General features: G+C 40.5%; 1 protein-coding gene across 9 annotated transcripts in view; it reads left to right on the top strand.

Annotated features, from left to right (window-relative positions):
- Positions 1–19,890, top strand: part of MCTP1 (multiple C2 domains, transmembrane 1) — a 563,225-nt gene that overhangs the window by 482,460 nt on the left and 60,875 nt on the right. For all 9 annotated transcript variants that reach the window (XM_010831935.1, XM_010831934.1, XM_010831936.1 and 6 more), the window contains one exon: positions 166–219. In XM_010831935.1, the coding sequence (XP_010830237.1) occupies positions 166–219 (54 nt within the window). The remainder of the gene's footprint in view (positions 1–165; positions 220–19,890) is intronic.

The following is a 19,890-nucleotide window of genomic DNA, read 5'->3' as shown; positions in this document are numbered from 1 at the left end:
TAAATGCATAGCATTTTCCTAATCCCTGCCTCTAGATCAAATATTCCTTCTCAGTGCCTCTGTTTCAAATGTTAATAAAGTTTTCATTTCCAAAAGGCTCAAAATGACAGAACAAAATTGTCTCTCTTAAAAAGCAGGAAAACGACTTCTGTTTCTTGTCTGCAGGTAGTGGAGGACATGTTGGAGGACGAGGAAGAAGAAGATGACAAAGATGACAAGGTAATTATCTTTCCCGGCACTCGGGTACCTGGGGACGGGGAAATGTAGACATGACGCTGTTTTCACAGACAGTTAAAAAAGGAGTTGAAGTGTTTTGAGTCCAGAAAATTGGACAGTGCTGTTTATCATCCTAACAATGCCACTGCATGTTGCAAAGAGGCAGAGAGGGCTATAAATCGTCTTCGCTTTTGTCCAGAGCTGGGTCAAATATTTTTCTGCCAGGAACAAAAAAAAATAATAATAATAATAATTCAGCTTGTCTGGAACTTGATAGCTCTCACGAAGATAACTGCAGTGACAACTGTTTTTGAAGGGCAAAAATTTGTCCTATCTCGAGTATTACAAATCAGGCTACACTTTGGGGGAAGAGAGAAGTGAAAAAATAGCAGCCTGTGTGCGTTAAACATGGATATTGTCATCTGTAATTTTCCAAGAATTGCTCAGCAAATGAACACATGTGTACAGAGGGCTCTGGAGGGCCTTTAAATAATCCCAATGCTCACTGCCCCTGGTCTAGACTTGGAAACAGCCCTATGATTCCTTGGTCTGGAAAGTCTGTGCAGAGAGGCTCGTGTGTCAGTTGCTGGTTGGCTTGTGGATGGTGACCACAGTAAATAACAGCTGGTTTCTGGGACAGCTTGAATTGGTTGTCCCCTAGAGAGAGGGGACAAGTAGAGAGAGAAACCAGAATGACCTTGCTCCGCTGCAGCAGTACCTGGAGTCAGGAGGACAGCTTTCTATGTCACGGAGACTACTGATGATGGTTTATGGCATCATCTTTGGGCATTTCTGCATCTAAAACCTAAAAAGTCTTAGGGTGAGATTGGGAGCAGGGGTGAGAATGAGCATTCATTTTGACCACATCGTTCTGCATATAAAGCCTGAGTTTTGACCTACACTGAATCTGTCTGACTTCTTTTCTAGTAAAGCACTGAAATTTTTTGAAGGAAGGAGAAAAACAGTGTATCTTAATTTATGCCCTTGACCTTTGATTCCAGTAGAGATGTACACTTATATCCCAGTGTAAGAATTTGTGTGCTAGAAGCAAGCATTGGAAATGTCAAAAAAAAAAAAAAAATTCACAGTGATTTGTTAACTTCCTGAATGATTTTTTCCCCAATAGTCAATGCTAGAAGGAAAATAGAAAGACACACATACACAAGCACACACATGTACCTTCTTTCTCCAAGTACATTCTTTCTCCCTTCTACTGCTATTTCAAACATTTTAAAATCGATAGCGCTTTTATGTAAAATGTTTCTTCTGGATATCATTTAGTCATTAGCAACATCCTCAAGCATTAACGAAAATCTCCTTTCTGCAAAAACACATATGTGCTTGTTTCTAATGTTGAATAACATGAGCATACACTCTTGGCAATAAATGATATGATTTATTGTTAAGGTCAGTTGTGGAGCTGTAGAGAGCTTGTATTTTAACTCAGCACGCCAGCTCTGAATCATCATTCCTCTGCTGATAAACACTGAGCTGCCATCCATTTATGGCCATTTTTCCCTTGTTTGTTGCTGCTTTATTATTAAAGCCACCATAAAGATCCATTCTAGCAGCAAGTGTCTCCCAAGAAATGTTCATAAATGGAAACCCTTAGTGAAGTCTGATGCTTCAACACCCCTGCTTGAAGTCAACCTATATTTTTTTAGTCACTTTGTTTGATATCCTACACACTAATCTCCCTTTGGGGTCATTTTTTTAATAGAGAAGATGTTTGTGGAAAACCAGTAGCATACCTGGTTAACCAGATTACCAAAACATAGATATCAAGTAGAAGGTGCCATGTGGAAGACAATTCCAAACTCAGGGGTGGCATCTGTTGTTATGTGGTGTTTGATTGTCTGGAATTGACACCTTGGTTCTAACACATTTTCAGATCTGGTTTACTAAAGTTGACTGAAGTTTACTAAAGTTTACTAAAGTGAGTGCTTAAATAACTCTATGAATTCACCTCTATTCTGCATAGGATGCCAAAAAACAGTGGTGTTTTCCATATGAAAGGATTGTGAGCTGATTTTCATAAATCCACCCCTTTATTTGAGTGATATATTAGAGGGTTTTGCTTTTATTTACTCATAACACAATTGATAATATAAAAACATATCTGAACAAAAAGAAAATCTCAAATGTAATAATTTACAATAGACTTTTAGGGACTTGAATAATAGAGGGAAGAATCTTAGAGTGGAAATCTTATATTCTGGAAATATAAAGTTTTTACTATGAAAATATGAAAGGCTACTTCAAGTTTCTATTTACCAGCTTCTGTATCTCAGCTGACTCTCGCAGTGGTAAATGTTGTAAGTCTTGGCTATCAGAGTGTCTGAGCGGGAGAAGGGTAATTTCCTACTTTGAAAAATTCATTGGTTCCTCTATTTAAAGTTTGTGTATAGAGTCATGCGTAATGGAGTTTCATGAGAAAACAAATGTGTTTTTTTGCCATACGAGCAGGTACTGACCTCTAACTCTCATTATTTCTCTGTTTTTTCATATGGTATAATAGTGGGGTCAGGTCAGTGGGTCCTCTTATAGGATAAAAGTAAAAAAGATTAATAAATGTGCCAAAGCCTCACTTTAATTGAACCTGAAGCATATGTTGCAAGTATGTAAAATATGTCCCAGATGTTTCACCAGGGCTAGTGTCTTGGCTTTCGTTGATTACCACAAGGCAGCTATTAGTCCTGTAACCTTTGGACTTGGGGGTAAATGGGGTATTACGTGGCACAGAATGAAAGCACCTGTTTTCCATTGAACAAAGACCCCTGGCAGGCTTCGCCTAAGCCCATCCATATGTTTTCACTTAGCAGATTGTTGGACGATTATGAAAAGTGTCTTTCTTTAGAGCCAGCATTGATATTAGTCACTCACAATGAAAGGACAAGTCGCTGGCTACTTGACAAGGTCCGTGTGAGCAGAAACCGAAGCTGTTCACTTCTTTTGAGCTTGGAGTGTTTTCCCTCATCATAATTAGATAGCTGGCATAGACACAGGTGTAAGAGATCGAGGCAGAGATGATAATGGCCTAACATACTAGTTTCGTGATAGCTTTTCTTTAGTGCTGCCTTTAGCACCTGGGAGGACTGGGTAAAATTGGTAAAGGCAAAAAGTCGTGATTTACCTAGATTCCCAGATCTTGAGATTTTTCCACATTATGCACTTTGAGGTTTTTTGTGTGTGAGCTCTTCCTTTTTATTAAAGCAGCTAATCATTATTCAGATGAGGGTTTGTGATGCTCAGATTTATCCTTCATTCTAGAATCCATTGTCCACATTTGCTTAAATCTAAAAGTACATGGCCTTTCTCTTAATCCAATTCCATGGTTTTCACCAAGGCAGAGAATATGGGTTTGCAATGGTGAGTCTCACTTATGAATCACTGACTTGTTAATATTTCCACTTATATCTGCCTTGTGTGGTAGCACCAGGTTAAGTGGTACTGGGGGGTGGAATTTTTCCTGAATTAAAAGTTAGAAAGACACCATATTGCATTCTCAGTTCCCTTTGTGGTAAGGCGTTCTTTCAGCCATCAACCACAAAGTCACAGTGTGATTTTCTTACCTGATACCAAATCCTGCCTTTGTGGTTAATAGAATATCTTAGCACATAAGGCTTAGATAAATCACCCACATGGAACTATCAACAAACTATATAATCAGGCTTTTCGCCATATTATGCGTAATAATACAGTGGTCCGTTTGCATAATCCTGACATCTAATTAATGAAGACCAGCTTTCTGTTTTGTAGCTTTAAAAGTTTAGGCATGCTTTCCATGGTGTCTCCTACCCTTGTAATGGGATCCACCTGCAGTATCAGGAAGCAGAAGATAGACTGCAGGTTTTCCTCAGGAAAAGCACAGGTCCAAATGCATGGCGTTCTAGTAATGTTTATCGATAAAAGATATTTAAATGTTCAGACGTGTGTGCTTACATTGCTTCTCTTTTTTTCTTCAGCCATGATGTCAAGGTTACTGTGTTTCAAGATAACTAGATGTATGAAGGAAACATATCCGAGTTACTTCAAAACACAGATTGTTTGCTTTAATTGTCAAAATCTGTATTTTCTGGCTTGATTCTCCAGCCCTACATGTATATAACATACCCAAGATGAGTACATCCCTGCATCTCAAATCAACCGTGAGGGGGAAGGGAAGAGATAACTCTGATAAGTGGTATGAGACAAGATTGTAATCGGGCAAGACGGCGTTTTCTAGTTATAGTCAGTGAAATAACTTCATGGTGGGAAAACAGATCAAAGCTTTGGAGAAAGGCAGGAAAACAGGAGACAAAAAAAAAATCCTATCTTATATTTAACTGAAATACCATTGTAGTAGCTTATTGGTATTATTAGCATTTTATGTGTATGTATTGTTAATTTTATTATTTTTAAAATTTACTAGTGGTATTATTAGTATTGTTAGTATTATTGCTTCATAACAAATTATCACAAACTTAGAGGCTTTTTAAACATTTAAAATATTTATTTACTAAGGCTAGCAATAGTCCATTGTAAAATATTAAAATAAGATTTCTGGGTTTTTTATTATTTTAATTTTATTGGAGTATCAGTTCAGTCGCTCAGTCATGTCTTTGAGACCCCATGAACCACAGCATGCCAAGCCTCCCTGTCCATCACCAACTCCTAGAGTCCACACAAACCCATGTCCATTGAGTCAATGATGCCATCCAACTATCTCATCCTCTGTCGTCCCCTTCTCCTCCTGCCCTCAATCTTTCCCAGCATCAGGGTCTTTTCAAATAAGTCAGCTCTTCGCATCAGGGGGCCAAAGTATTGGAGCTTCAGCCTCAACATCAGTCCTTCCAATGAATACCCAGGACTGATCTCCTTTAGGATGAACTGGTTGGATCTCCTTGCAGTCCAAGGGACTCTCAAGAGTCTTCTCCAACACCACAGTTCAAAAGCATCAATTCTTTGGCACTCAGCTTTCTTTATAGACCAACTCTGACATCCCTACATGACCACTGGAAAAACCATAGCCTTGACTAGATGGACCTTTGTTGCCAAAGTAATGTCTCTGCTTTTTAATACGCTATCTAGGTTGGTCATAACTTTCCTTCCAAGGAGTAAGCATCTTTTAATTTCATGGCTACAGTCACCATCTGCAGTGATTTTGGAGCCCAGAATATTAAAGTCAGCCACTGTTTCCCCGTCTATCTGCCATGAAGTGATGGGACCAGATGCCATGATCTTAGCTTTCTGAATGTTGAGCTTTAAGCCAACTTTTTCACTCTCCTCTTTCACTTTCATCAAAAGTCTCTTTAGTTCTTCTTCACTTTCTGCCATAAGGGTGGTGTCATCTGCATATCTGAGGTTACTGATACTTCACCTGGCAATCCTAATTCCAGCCAGTGCTTCTTCCAGCCCAGCATTTCTCATGACATACTCTGCATATAAGTTAAATAAGCAGGGTGACAATATACAGCCTTGTATTGGAGTATAGTTAATTTATAATGTGTTAGTTTCAGGTGTAGAGCAGAATGGTTCAGTTATACATAAACATATATTCATTCCTTTTGAGATTCTTTTCTCATGTAGGTTATCAGAGAATATTGAGTAGAGTTCCCTGTGCTATAAGTAGGTCCTTGTGAATTAGTTCAGTTCAGTTGCTCAGTTGTGTCCAATTCTTGCTACCCCACGGACTGCAGCACACCAAGCCTCCCTGTCCATCACCAACTCTCAGAACTTGTTCAAACCCATGTCCATCGAGTCGGTGATGCCATCCAGCCATTTCATCCTCTGTCGTCCCCTTCTCCTCCTGCCCCCAATCCCTCCCAGCATCAGAGTCTTTTCCAATGAGTCAGTTTGCATCAGGTGGCCAAAGTATTGGAGCTTCAGCTTCAGCATCAGTCCTTCCAATGAATATTCAGGACTGATTTCCTTTAGGATGGACTGGTTGGATCTCCTTGCAGTCCAAGGGACTCAAGAGTCTTCTCCAACACCACAGTTCAAAAGCATCAATTATTCAGTGCTCAGCTTTCTTTATGGTCCAACTCATCACATTACATATGTATGAGGTAGATAACGTGTGAGTTATCTACTTAATGTATAGATAGTGTGTGTGTGTGTGTGTTCATCCCAAGCTCCTGATTTATCCCTGTCCTCCTTGTTTCCCCTTTGGCAAGTTTGTTTTTGGTATCTATAAGTCTGTTTCTGTTTTATAAATATGTTCATTTGTATCTTTTTAAATTAGATTCCACATATGAGTGCTTTCATATGATACTTGTCTTTGATTTACTTCACTTTGTATGATAATCTCTAGGTCCATGAATGTTGCTGCAAATGGCATTCTTTCATTTTTTTTAATGGATGAGTAATATTACATTATATACGTGTACACATCTCCCTTATCCACTCCTTTGTCAATGGATGTTTAGGTTGCTTCCATGTCTTGGCTGTTGTAAATAGTACTGCAATGAACATCCTTTCAGATTATGGTTTTCTCTGGATGTATGCCCAGGAGTAAGACTGCTGGATCGTATAATGGTTCTATTCTAAGTTTTTTAAGACACGTCCATACTGTTGTCCATAGCGGTTGTGCCAATTTACATTCCCACCAACAGTGTAGGAGGGTTCCATTTGCTCCACACGCTCTCCAGCGTTTACTGTTTTTAGACTTTTTGATGATGACCATTCTAACCAGGGTGAGGTAATACTTCACTGTAGTTTTGATTTGCATTTCTCTGCTACTTAGTGATGCTGAGTATCTTTTCATGTGCTTTTTGGCCATCTGTATGTCTTCTTTGGAGGAATGTCTATTTAGATCTTCTGCCTATTTGTCTTATTGAACTGTTTGGTTTTTTGACATAGAGCTACATGAGCTGTTTCTATATTCTGGAGATTAATCCGTTGTCAGTTGCTTCATTTGCAAATACTTTCTCCCATTTTGTGTTGTCTTTTCATTTTGCTAATGGTTTCCTCTGCTGTGCAGAAGCTTTTAGGTTTAATTAGGTCTTACTTGTTTATTTTGTTTTTATTTTCATTATTCTAAGAGGTGGCTCAAAAATGATATTGTTGCAATTTATGTCAAAGAGCTTTCTGCCTGTGTTTTCTTCTAATAGTTTTATAGTGTCTTACATTTAGGTCTTTGATCTATTTCGAGTTCAGTTTTGTGTATGGTGTTAGAGAAGAAATGGCAACCCACTCCAGTATTCTTGCCTGGAGAATCCCAGGGATGGGGAAGCCTGGTGGGCTGCCATCTATGGGGTGGCACAGAGTCAGACATGACTGAAGCGACTTAGCAGCAGTAGCAGCATGGTGTTCTCGTTTCATTCTTTTGCAGTAGCTGTCCAGTTTTCCCAGCAATTATTGAAGAGATTATCTTTTCTCTATTATATGTTCTTGCCTGTAGGTTAATTGACCATAGGTGTGTGAGTTTATTTCTGGCTACAACCGTAAACATTTATTAGCTCTCAGTTCAGTAGATCAGAAGTCCAGGTGTGGCTCAACTGGGTTCTCTGCCCAGTCTCACAGTCAAAGTTTCAGTCAAGCTGAATTCTTGTTTAGAGGCTCTGCAGAAAAATCCACTTCCAAGCTCATTTAATTTGCTAGTAGAATTCAGTTCTTTGTAGTGAGGGGACTGAAGCCTTGTTTTCTTGCTGGCTCTCTGCTGCTAGTGTCTACTTGCCATGGCCCCACCCATCCTGATATCCATCAGTGGAGAGTCTCCCTGTGTCTAGTCTCTTTCATACTTCAAGTATGTTTCTTCAAGAGCCCCGTTGCTTTAAGGGGTCACCTGATAAGGCCAGGCCCACCAAAGATACTCTCCCTTTTAAACATCAACTGTAACATAACCTAATCATGACAATGCCTATCCCATCATATTCCCAAATCCCCCTCACAAACAAAGGCAGGGGATTATGTAGGACATATACATCAGGAGGTAGGAATCTTGACAGCCATCTTAGAATTCTGCCTAATACAACCTTCGAGTCCCACCCATGCTCCAGAACAAAAATGGAGCAGTTTCTGCATTCCTTGCTTTGCTACAACCTGATATAACTATCTTGCAGTAAATAAATTAGGAAATCCTGCCTGCCTGGACATAGCCTTTCAAAGATGATAGGAAACAGCTTAGACCAGAGGTATAATCTGAGATATATTTTACAATCATAATACAATATGTTCAGGTTTGATCCCTGGGTCAGGAAGATCTCCTGAAGGAGGAAATGGCAACCCACTCCAGTATTCTTGCCTGGAGAATTCCATGGACAGAGGAGCCTGGTGGGCTACAGTCCATGGGGTCGCAAAGAATCAAGCACGACTGAGTGCACACATGCACGTGTGTGCATGCACACACACACACACACAAACATGCTCCAGTTCCTTATTATCTGATTCACCTCTGCTATGAGGGATGGTTAGGAATGCAGAGAGCCCGATGAGCTCTTTACCCTTGTTGCTTCCTCTTAGGAGAAGAGCAATAAGAATAAAATCAGCAATAAGTGAGAAAGAGCCCATTCTTCCTGTTGGTGCCTGGACCCACTGAGCAGATAGACCCGTGACCTCGAGTCAGTAGGAACAGGCTCTCCTTCCATCTAGAATCATAGCAAGATGGAAACTGGAGGATACCCAGGACAGGTGAAAGAAGGCTGCCTTGCTGCCCCGGAGCTGTCTGTCTCCTGGAAGGTGGGAGGCTTTCTGCCTGTGCACGTGTGTTTCACTGACACCCCCCACCCCATGGGCCTTCTCAGGGGCTGCCTCTTTGCACAACCCTTGGGTCAGAGTCCGTCCAGCACATCCGGCTGGCCCCTGGAGCCAGGCTCTATGCCAAGGTGACCCTGGCCAGGGCATCAGGGGAGGTGTTCATGATGCCTGAGCTTTGTTTGATAGAGGGCATGGACCAGAGTCCTTAGCAGGAGTCTGGGATGAGGGCCTTCTAGCACCAGGAGCACCCAGGCGTTTCTCATCCCAGGACTGCCTTGTAGGCCGCCGGAACCCCTGGAATTTCATGAGAGCTCCCTTCCTTTGAGCCCCTGACACTCAGCACATCCCAGTGCATCCTCTCCCTGCCTCTCCTAGTTTTAAAGAGGAAAATATGCTTCTAATGCAAAGTTAAGTGAATCGCCAAAGGTGATGTAGACAGTCAGTGGTAGAGCCAGGGCTAAACACTCAGGTTTCCAATATGGCATCTTTACCCTTCCTTAATGTTTTCCAGGAGAAAAAAAAATCAGAGTATAGATGCAAATGATCTCAGGGATGGTCTTTAGTAGCACAATCAGGAAACATACCATCCAAGCTGGCAAGGGGCTATTTACACCTGTTTCCTTTTCTTCTCACTATTCTCTTTACTCTTTCCCATCATACCAGCTGAGGGGCTGTGTGGTAGGCAGAATAATAGCCCCCCAAGAAGTCCCTGCTACTCCCTAGAACCTGAGAATATGTTACGCTACATTGTAAAGAGGCATTAAGTGGTAATGGAATGAAGGTTGCCAATCAGCTCACTTTGCAATAGGGAGCTAATCCTGGATTATCTGAGTGGGCCCAACACAACAAGTGTCCTGAAAAGTGGAAGAGACCCTCAGAGTGGGTAGCAGCTGGCAGCCACTTGTGCAACTATGGCCAAAACCAATGCTCAGAACCTTCCCAACAAGAAGGAAGAGCTGCTGAATCATCCGGACCACCTGAAGCGGGAGTTCTCCCAGCTGTACATCGCCAAAGTGACAGGTGACACGTGGTCCGAGCTCTCCAAGATCTGCACTCTCCATGAGTACATTGCCCTTATTCTCACCATCATTAACCAGAGTCAGGAAGAAAACCTCAGGAAGTTCCATCAGCCCCAGGATCTGCTGCCCAAGAAAGTACATGCCCTAAACCCCAGGCTCAACAAGCACAGGGAGTTCTGAAGACCATGGAGACGCACCTGAAGCAGCAGCCACAGAAGACACACCCCCGTGGGAACACACAGTCGAGGCCGGAGCACTGGCTTGAATAAAGCATACAGCAAGTGGGAGTGCGGTGGGGTGGGGCGGGGCAGGGAGGCAAGCAGCTGTACTGGCTGTGAAGGGGGAGGGAAGGGGCCATAACCCAAGGAATGTGGGCAGCGTTTAGAAACTAGAAAGGCCCCTAGACACTCCAGAAAGAAATGTGGCCTTGCCCACATCCTGATTTTAGCCCAGTGAGACCCATTTCAACTTGTGAACTGCAGAATTGTAAGATAATAAGCTTACATTGTTTAAGCCACTAGGTTTAAGATAATTTGTTACAGCAGCAATAGCAACTAAACACTTTAAACTTCATTTTCTATACTTCTCCAAAAAAAAAAAAGAAAGAAAGAAAGAAAAATACTGCATTTCAAAGCCCTAAATCTGAGCTCCTAATTTTTCCTTATTATCTTAGTCCTACTGTGCTATATAAATATGGCTATATGATTTTTCATTTAATGTGGAAACTAAAAGCAGAATCTAACAAAACAAATATTTTTATTCAAATTGCCTTAATTTTGTTTCAGAAAGCTTGTGCAAATCGAGTGTGAGTTAGAACCCATCTCTAGTGCAGTGGGTTACTTTCCTATTTAGGAAAGTATTATTATTATTATTCATTGGTGAGTAGAGCACCAAAGCATAGTTAACTTCATTTTTCAACAGATGAAATCCACTTCCTCACAGCATTCATTCTATTTCTTAAAATGTTTCATTCTACAAAGCATGGGGACACAGGGTACTAGCCTTATTTAGGTCACAAACCCTTTCAGAATCTGAAGACAGCTGTGGATTTTCTCCCCAGAAGAAAACACATAAACACATATATAAATAACTTTTTGTGCCTTTTTTTTTGCAACGGAAATTGAATTATTCTCCAGAGACTATAAATTATCCTTCTAAAGTCTTATCTCTGTTGCTCTCACCACATTTCTCTTGACATTAATGCCTATTTTCCTCAAACACCTGAGATATATGTAAATTTTTCAAGTAAAAATAAAGTTTAATTCAGCTCAGAAGTAAAATTCTACGAGAATGCTGATGTTTGGCTTTGATATTGAAATTATGGAGTGGTTTTTTTTGACACAGCAATAGGCTTGTTATTTTTGACATCTGTTTGACTATGACTTTTCAGTTTCATGGCAATAAGTGCTTGAAATACTCACTTGGCAGAAGAAAACAGTAACAAATAAAATGGGAGCTGCCGTGGCTTTATTAGATGAGGGTTAGACACAGTGAAATTCCTAGAGTTCTCCAAAATTCTTGTTGAGTTCATGCTTTGAAAAGTCTGCATCATTAATGCTTTGTCATTTTTTTTTTTTAAGGATCAAATATTCATGGTTGCATGTTAAGTTCATCCGAGGCAGGATTAGCTTTGAAAGGGTTATCTAAGGACTCCAGCTGCCTGTCGGTTTCTACCTGTAAACAAATTGGAAAGCTTTGTTACTCATTCCAGCTTGCGGAAGCCCTTCTCCAGCCTTGAACTCCTTGGGTAGCTGTCTCCCACATTGCAGTGTTAAAGAATCCACCTGCCAATGCAGGAGACGCAAGAGACACAGGTTTGATCCCTGGGTTGGGAAGATCCTCTGAAGAAGGAAGTGGGAACCCACTCAAGTATCCTTGCCTAGGAAATCCCATGGACAGAGGAGCCTTGGAGGGCTACAGTCTGTGAGGTTGCCAAGTCAGACTCACCTGAGCGACCTAGCAAGTAGACACACACATATTGCCTCCCACATGCCCTTCCAGAGTGGCAACTGAGCTGAAAAAAATTTAAATGAAAATATTGACCTAGGTAACTTGGCAAGAATATCCATCAAGTACGACAGAGGATGAGATAGTTAGATGGCATCACTGACTCGATGGACATTTGGAGTTTGTCCATTGGACTCAGTGGAGTTTGAGTAAACTCTGGGAGTTAGTAATGGACAGGGAAGCCTGGCATGCTGCAGTCCATGGGGTCGCAGAGAGTCAGACACGACTGAGCAACTGAACTGAACTGAAAGTGAACTGTGACTGGACTGTTTCCTGTTGTGTTATTCTAATAGTTGGATTTCCTCGGCCTCAAAAAAAAAAATGTGGAACTTGCATTTGAAGGTCAACCAAACATTTGAAGACAGGTCCTCTGGAAAGCTAGTTAACTTCTGTTTAGCAGCACTGAATTGACTCTTCTACTCTCATTTCTTGACAAAACTTCTTAAAATAGCAGTGTGTCAGCCCTGGCTCTCAGGAGGTTGATAACGTTCATAGAAATAGACACAGTTTTTTCGTGATCGCTGGCAGAGCCGTTGACATGGGCTGACACCACTGCATGTTGAGATGAGGAGCGTGTTTCTTCACCAAAGCAGCAGAACCAGATGTGTTGCCAAGCGTCACAGATGCTCCATCTGAGCGCAGGGTGCCAAGATCTTTATTCCGCCTGAAAGTTTGTTTGGCAAAGAAATCCTTCACCATATTAAAGACATTGACTCTGCAGGTTCTATAAGGAGTTCACAATGTAGGAATTCTTCCTTGATTGTAATAACTTGCCAACAGAAGTTGGCTATGGAAATACAGGTATATATTTTCATTAAGTTATTAATATATGCAAAAAAGGGAAATATTAAAGAGAGGTCAGAAATTCTTCTGTGGCAACGGCATTTGATGAGAACACAACCTCAAGAAACATGTTGCTTAACCAAAATATTTCAGTGTCCAGGGAGTGGGTTATTTTTCTTGGTCTTATGATGAACTCAAAAAAATGTTTGAACACGAGTCTTTTTGTCTTGGGGAATATCCAAAGCCAGGTAAAGTTCCTGTTTGTAAAAATCAAGATATTTTTATATAAAGAAAAAGATCCACAATGTCGAATAGATTTTTAGAGCAGGCAGCTTTAGGTACTCCTTCAGTTTTGTCGCTTCAGTGCTTCTGTGGGCCGGAATCTTGTCACACAAGAAATACTGCCCCTTTTGTGTTACCCCACACTCCATAATTAATATACAATTAATAGATATAAGAGTTACATGGTACTTTTTTTCTTTGCAATTTTCCAGCTGTAGCCAAACTCAAAGTAGACAAAGGTATATGCCTATGGCTATAATCACGCTAGCAGGGTGAGTCTTCTTCGATTCCTGTCAACAGGAAACCGTTCTAGAGGCCTTTACATGGTAGGGACGACGCCAGCTGTCTCTTTACCACCTATAGCGTCGATGGCAAAATGCCTTCTATTCTGCACTTTCCTGCCGACTGATCTTAGGCTGGGCCATGGACCTCTCTTTGGCTGACCCATGCCACTTCCCAACAAGAAGGCTCAGGAGCTGTCTTTTGCCCCTGCCCTCTCTCTTTGCAACTGGAACTTTCCATGCAGAAGGGCTTCCTTCAGCCTGAATTCTGGAGTAAAGATGACATGGGGTGTGTGTATTGGTTGCTCAGTCATGTCTGACTCTTTGAGACCCCATGGACTGTAGCCCACCGGGCTCCTCTGTCCATGGGATTCTCCAGGCAAGAATACTAGATTGGGTTGCCATGCCCTCCTGCAGAGGATCTTCCTGACCCAGGGATCAAACCAGGGTCTCTGGCCTTACGGGCAGATTCTTTACCATCTGAGCCATCAGGGAAGCCCCTTCAGCCTGAATTCTGGAGTAAAGATGACATGGAGCCAGCCCATATGATCATGATTTTGAGCAAAAAATAAACCTTTGTTTTTATAGGTATCTGATTTTGAGGTCTTTTTTTCACTGCAAACAAATGATTTAGTCCAGGCTGATAGGTACAGCATTCCATGCCATATCCTCTATGTGAATCAGTGTCTTCATCTTATCTAAAAAGCAAAGTCTCAGAAAGGAAGCGTTAAAATGTTATTTACTTCCCAAATCCAGAAACCTAGCCCTGCCCTTTGAAGCCCAATCTCAGATATAGGATGAACTAATTTGTTCTTGTGTCTCTCATATTGGAAACTGATACTTTTTTATTTACCATAAACATATATTGAAGGACAAGTCATTAGGTAGACAAAGATAAATATGACACAGTTCAGGCCTTTCAGGAGTCATCGTCTGATGGGACCCTTGGTGATGTAAGCTAATAGTTGTAATACAGTGAGAAAAATGTCATAGCAAAGTTGTGAACAGAATCTGGGTGGGCAAAACAGGAGGATGACCATATTCATAGGACTGTCAGCAAATGTTGCACAGAAGAAATGGCATTGGGTGTGGGTCTTGAAGGATATAAGAGGATGTGTGGTGTGTAAAGTCAAGTAGTGTATGAAGCCATAGGAGCCAAAGTGGAGGAAAGTGACGCTGGTCAGGGAAATATAGGGTTGCAAAAGCTTGTGTTATTCAGTTTTGAATTGTGTCTGACTCTTTGCAACCCCCTGAACTGCAGCACTCCAGACTTCCCTGTCCTTCCCTGCCTACCAGAGTTTGCTCAAACTCATGTCCATTGAGTCGGTGATGCCATCCAATCATCTCATCCCCTGTCACCCCCTTCTCCTCCTGCTCTCAATCTTTCCCAGTATCAGAGTATTTTCCAATGTGTCAGCTCTTTGCATCAGGTGACCAAAGTATTGGAGCTTCAGCATCAGTCCTTCCAATGAATTTTCAGGGTTAATTTCCTTTAGGGTTGACTGGGTTGATCTCTTTGCAGTCCAAGGAACTCTCAAGAGTCTTCTCTAACACCACAGTCCAAAAGTATCAGTTCTTTGGTGCTCAGCCTTCTTTATGGTCCAACTCTCACATCCGTACATGACTACTGGAAAAACCAGAGCTTTGACTATATGGACTTTTGTTAGCCAAGTGATGTCTCTGCTTTTTTATATGCTATCTAGATTTGTCATGGATTTCCTTCCAAGGAGCAAAAGTCTTTAAATTTCATGACTGCAGTCACCATCCACAGTGATTTTGGAACCCAAGAAAATAAAATCTGTCACTCGTTCCACTTTTTCCCTTTCTACTTGCCATGAAGTGATGAGCCTGGATGCCATGATCTTAGTTTTATGAATGTTGTTTTATGCCAACTTTTTCACTCTCTGTTTTTTGCCATCATCTAAGGAATTTGAAGTCTATTCTCCAAGCAATGGAGAATCAAAGGCAGTTCTAAAATAAGAAACTGTCATCTTGAAATTTGTGCTTTATGAAGGAAACTTTGGCAAGAGGGCAGAGGATGGCATAAGAAGGAGATGAGGCTTGAAGGGAGGGGAGCTGGAAGGTTCCACAGTAGCCCCAGCAGTAAAATAATGGCAATCTTGTACCTACATGGTAATAATGACAATAGACAGAAATTTGAGAAATATATTTATCTGTCTCTGTAATATGATTATTGAAAAAATTTATGTGGCTAGAGTAAGACCTGATGCAAAGAGCCAGCTCTTTGGAAAAGACCCTGGGTTTGGGAAAGATTGAGGCCGGGAGGAGAGGAGAAGGGGGCGACCAAGGATGAGATGGTTGGATGGCATCACCGACTCAATGGACGTGAGTTTTAGCAAACTCCGGGAGACAGTGAAGGACAGGGAAGCCTGGCGTGCTGCAGTCCATGGGTCGCAAAGAGGTGGACATAGCTTAGTGACGGAACAACAACAGAGTAAGGGGATGTTTTAGATAACTGGGAGCTGCCTACCTGCGGCATACTGACATCTGTGGAGCACTTCAGCGTTTCAGAGTACTTCCCCTTCCTTCTGTTAGTTAATTTCTCTATGACTGTGTATTGGCTGAGCAAGTACCATTATCGTGATGAGGAAACAGCTAAGATTAGAAACCAGATAATGTGCCTAAATTAGAAAAGTAGTTGAGCCTAAAAACCAGTTTACTTGTCTAATAGAGAGGAAGCTAAGACTAGGAATTAGGTAGCTTGCCGGATGATGAAGAAATGGAGATGAGGAAACAAATTCTCTCATTTGTTTTCCTTCCTGGTCATGTTTTGTCTCAGCCTGCTGACCCACCTAGAGACGACAACCAGGCCACTTAGAATGCGATTCTGCACAGCCAGAGCCTGTTTGCTCCAGAATACACAGGGAAAGTGTCCTATGGGCCTGTCCAGCCCTCTTCGGCATGCTAGGTCTTGAGAAAGCAGACCGAGCTTTGGAAAAATGATGGCAACAATGTCTTTTACTCATTCATTGTCCTTCCAATCGGGAAGCCCAGATTCAATGTGGAAACAAAGAACATGAATGTGAAGGGAAACCAAAGATTTTTAATGCCTCAAAAGTTGGTTCTGAGCAAAAATGTATAGAGCAACCATGCTTATTCTGGCCTTACTCTAAGAGTCACTAAGAGAGTATGATGCTGGAAGAATATGGGTCAGTTGAGAAGCAGCTACTATCGTCAGTATTTTTCGATGAAAACCAAAACCTCTGAGACATAAAGTAACTCACTAAAGGTCACAAAAGGAGTGAAACAACCAAACTTCAAACTCTAGTCTGTTGCCTCAAAGCCTCCCTTTTCTGCATAACAGCCTTACCTCACACCCTCCCCCTTAAAAAAAAAAAAACTTAGCATCCTAAATCAATAATTTTCCATGTCTTCACCATGCAATGGACTAACTGGGCTCAGCTGGGCTGTTCTTGCTGAATTTCTCATGTGGTTCCAGCCACGTCTGTGGTCATCTTCATGGCTCAGTCAGGTGACTAGAGGTTGTTGCAGCTTTCTCCTAACGTGGCAGCTTGGTTTTGAGAGAGAAAATTCAAAATTGATTGTTTCAAGAGATCCAGGTGTTGGAAGTACAAGAATGTCACTTCTGTTGTATGCATCAAGCTAGTCTGTAAAGTCAGCCCAGATTCAAGGAGAAGGTGAATTTGATTCTACCTCTTCAACAGGAGTGTCAAGGTCATATTGCATAAGAACCTAAGGGATAAGATGTGTTGTGTGGCCATCTTTCAAAATAAATCAGCCACAATTTTCAAGAGCATAAGCTTCAAATAGATGTCCTGTTGCCTTTAGGAATATGAAGCCTGTTACCAGGAGACGGTCTAAGGCTTATCTACAATTAGTGCTGGATTAGGTTATCTCAAAAATTAAACTAGCAAAAATAAAATAAAATAAAATAAACTAGCACTTTCAATTTTCCAGGTATATCTAAATTTTATCATGCTATTAATATTTCTTTTTATTTCACTTTTTGTGTTTGATTTATGAAATGAGAAGCAACAAAGAACTGACTAAATTGTCATTCTTGACTTCTCCACTGAAATCTCAAAGGGCTCCCTAAATATCTCTTCTTTTGCTTTGTCCAGAGAGAAGAATGCAGTCCAAAAATTTCATCTTCTACCTAAGCTTTCCTTTGAAACTAATTGGGGGTCGGGGGGGGGGGGGGGGCCTGCTGAGTAGGAAGGAAGTTGTAAAGAATCCTTTTAAAATTCCTATTTAAGTTGTAATGGACATTCATTGTCCTCTACCAAAGGAAGACAGAATGCCAGTCCTGTGTTCTGGAAGTCAGGCTTTACTTACTCTGACTGGCTGCCAAAAAGAAAAAGTCAAGTGAGGAAAAGAGGTTGCACAACATTTCCTTCTTAAAACATAAGGGTTTCTACTTTTTAGAAAATGTAATTTGAAATTGCCAACAGATCACATCTGGTATTTTACTAATTTGTTCAAGGTCATTTCTCATAGGATTTCAAAGATCACTTATATCTCTAAAACTTGTGTTGTAAGAACTCTGAGTAACTCGGTCAGAACTCTTTTCCAAGATCCTTGGAGCTAATATTTCTCTGTTGTAGTGAGGTAGCCTTACATAAAATATATATTCAGCATGTTATACACATGCGTGCTGTTTCTCAGTTCTGGTATCTTAGCTGAGTCTTCTGATCAGCAATGATTTAGAAATGGGAACAGCATCTGTATTCTCTGTGATTCCACACTTGAATATGTTGGAGACATACAAGGCAATAAGATAAACGAATATACAGCTGTTGCAGTCTGATAATGTAAGATTTTATTGATTATCCAACAAGAGTAACTACGCTGGGTATTAGATTTGCTTGTCACAACCTTCAGTGCCTGGGGTAGTTGAACAAGTTCTTTTCTTCCACTGAGTTGACCTCAAAGTCACATAGTTTCTGAATCAAGGTCCTCAGATTTCATACTTTGGCAATTTCTTTCCTTTCTAATGGGGTATATTAGAGAAAATGTGTCACCTTTTGCACCATGTAATACCAAATCAGATCAGAATTCATGCACAATTATGCCAGTGGAAATCTAATAGTACAGGCTGGCTTATCTCTAGATAACACATGGAAAAATAAACTTCCACAACTGACAGATTTACTTGATTTTTTTTTCAGATAATTTATTTGTAAGTAATCGAGCTAAAGACTGTAACTGGATTATTTTTCATACTATTAAAAAAAAAAAAAAGACCCTCTATGGTAAAATGGTTCCTAAGTATTTAAGTTCTGTCAATCTGCCTTTTTCTCCCCTCTTTCTCTTTGAAAAAGTTCCTGTATAATGAATGCAAGGAAAGAACCAAAAAAAAAAAAAAGACATTTTGCATAAGCTATATTTATTAAGAGAACTAACAACTTTAGGCAAACAAAATTTACATAAAACACTTATGTGAAAATTACATTCGTTGCTGGTTAATGGCATTTAAGTAACACAGGTTATGTGGTAGTCTACCTGGGAATGATATCAGGCTGCCTAAAAAGCATTCATCTGTATTTCTCTTTTATAATCAGGAAAAGTCAAAGCCCATTACTAATCTGAAGTCTTCTTGAAACCAATTAAAATAATTTAAGATAAGTTGTACTGCGAATGTGCTTTTTAAGTGTTTTAGACTTAGGATGTCTTAGGGATGTTGTAACCCCTTTTAACGTTGCTATTTATATATAACTACCATGTGTATAGTATTACACCTTTAATGCACTGTATTAGCTGTCACTTGAAATTAAGTGCAGGCGTGTTCTTTTTTGGCCTTCAGTTTCTCCTACATTAAACGTTTAAATAATGATACCAGTAGTAAAAGGGTAGGTAGCATTCCCAGCGGAAACTCGCTTCTGCATCTGGTTGGGTTGTGTTCGGGTTTCTATGTGAAAGATATCGTAATATCAGAATCTCTTAGTGTTTACACACCTGGTATCCAGAACTCTACCTGATGTCTTTTCTCGGGGAATTAATGGAATCAAAGCTTAGGGTAGGCATGTTTGATAGATATGCCTTGTCTGGAGAGATCTGGTGATAATTCCATCAAAATTTGTCCCTAGCTGGTCATATATCTATGCATTTTTATATCTTTGTAGTTTTCTTCACCAACTCTGCTTGCATCAGTGCCTTCATTAGAAGGTCAGGTTTTGAGGATTTAGTAATTCACCTTGAAATGTACTATAAGTTGTATCAGGCATGAGTTTTCTCCACTCAGCATGAATTTCATAGCATTATAAAAGGCAAACCCAGAGCTAAAATATTTTCTTGATATCTGTTTCTCATTTAGATGGGGAAAAGTAAATAGATGCTTATTGATTTCAGGTGTTTTTTTCTGTTTCTGTAAGTCATGTTTGCTTTTTATGGTATAAAGACATTATACAGACCTTTCTCCATGAAGATAAAATTGTGCATTTTCCAAACATACAAAACAATTAGTTTTAATAAAAGAAACTATCCAGATGGGAGCCACTTGGAGAGGTTATAGTTTATACTAAAACAACTGATACAAAAATCAAAATTCCTTATATTTACTCATAAATAATCCCCTTCCCACAGCCTCATGCACAGTGATCCAACTTTCTGTGTGAGTCTTCTCCCCATAACAACAGGAAAAAGAG

The sequence above is a fragment of the Bison bison genome, unplaced genomic scaffold, assembly GCF_000754665.1.
Source record: "Bison bison bison isolate TAMUID 2011002044 unplaced genomic scaffold, Bison_UMD1.0 scf7180017864533, whole genome shotgun sequence".
Classification (NCBI taxonomy): Eukaryota; Metazoa; Chordata; class Mammalia; order Artiodactyla; family Bovidae; genus Bison; species Bison bison.
Note: the sequence above shows the minus strand (reverse complement) of the source record. Positions and strands in the feature narration are given on the sequence as shown.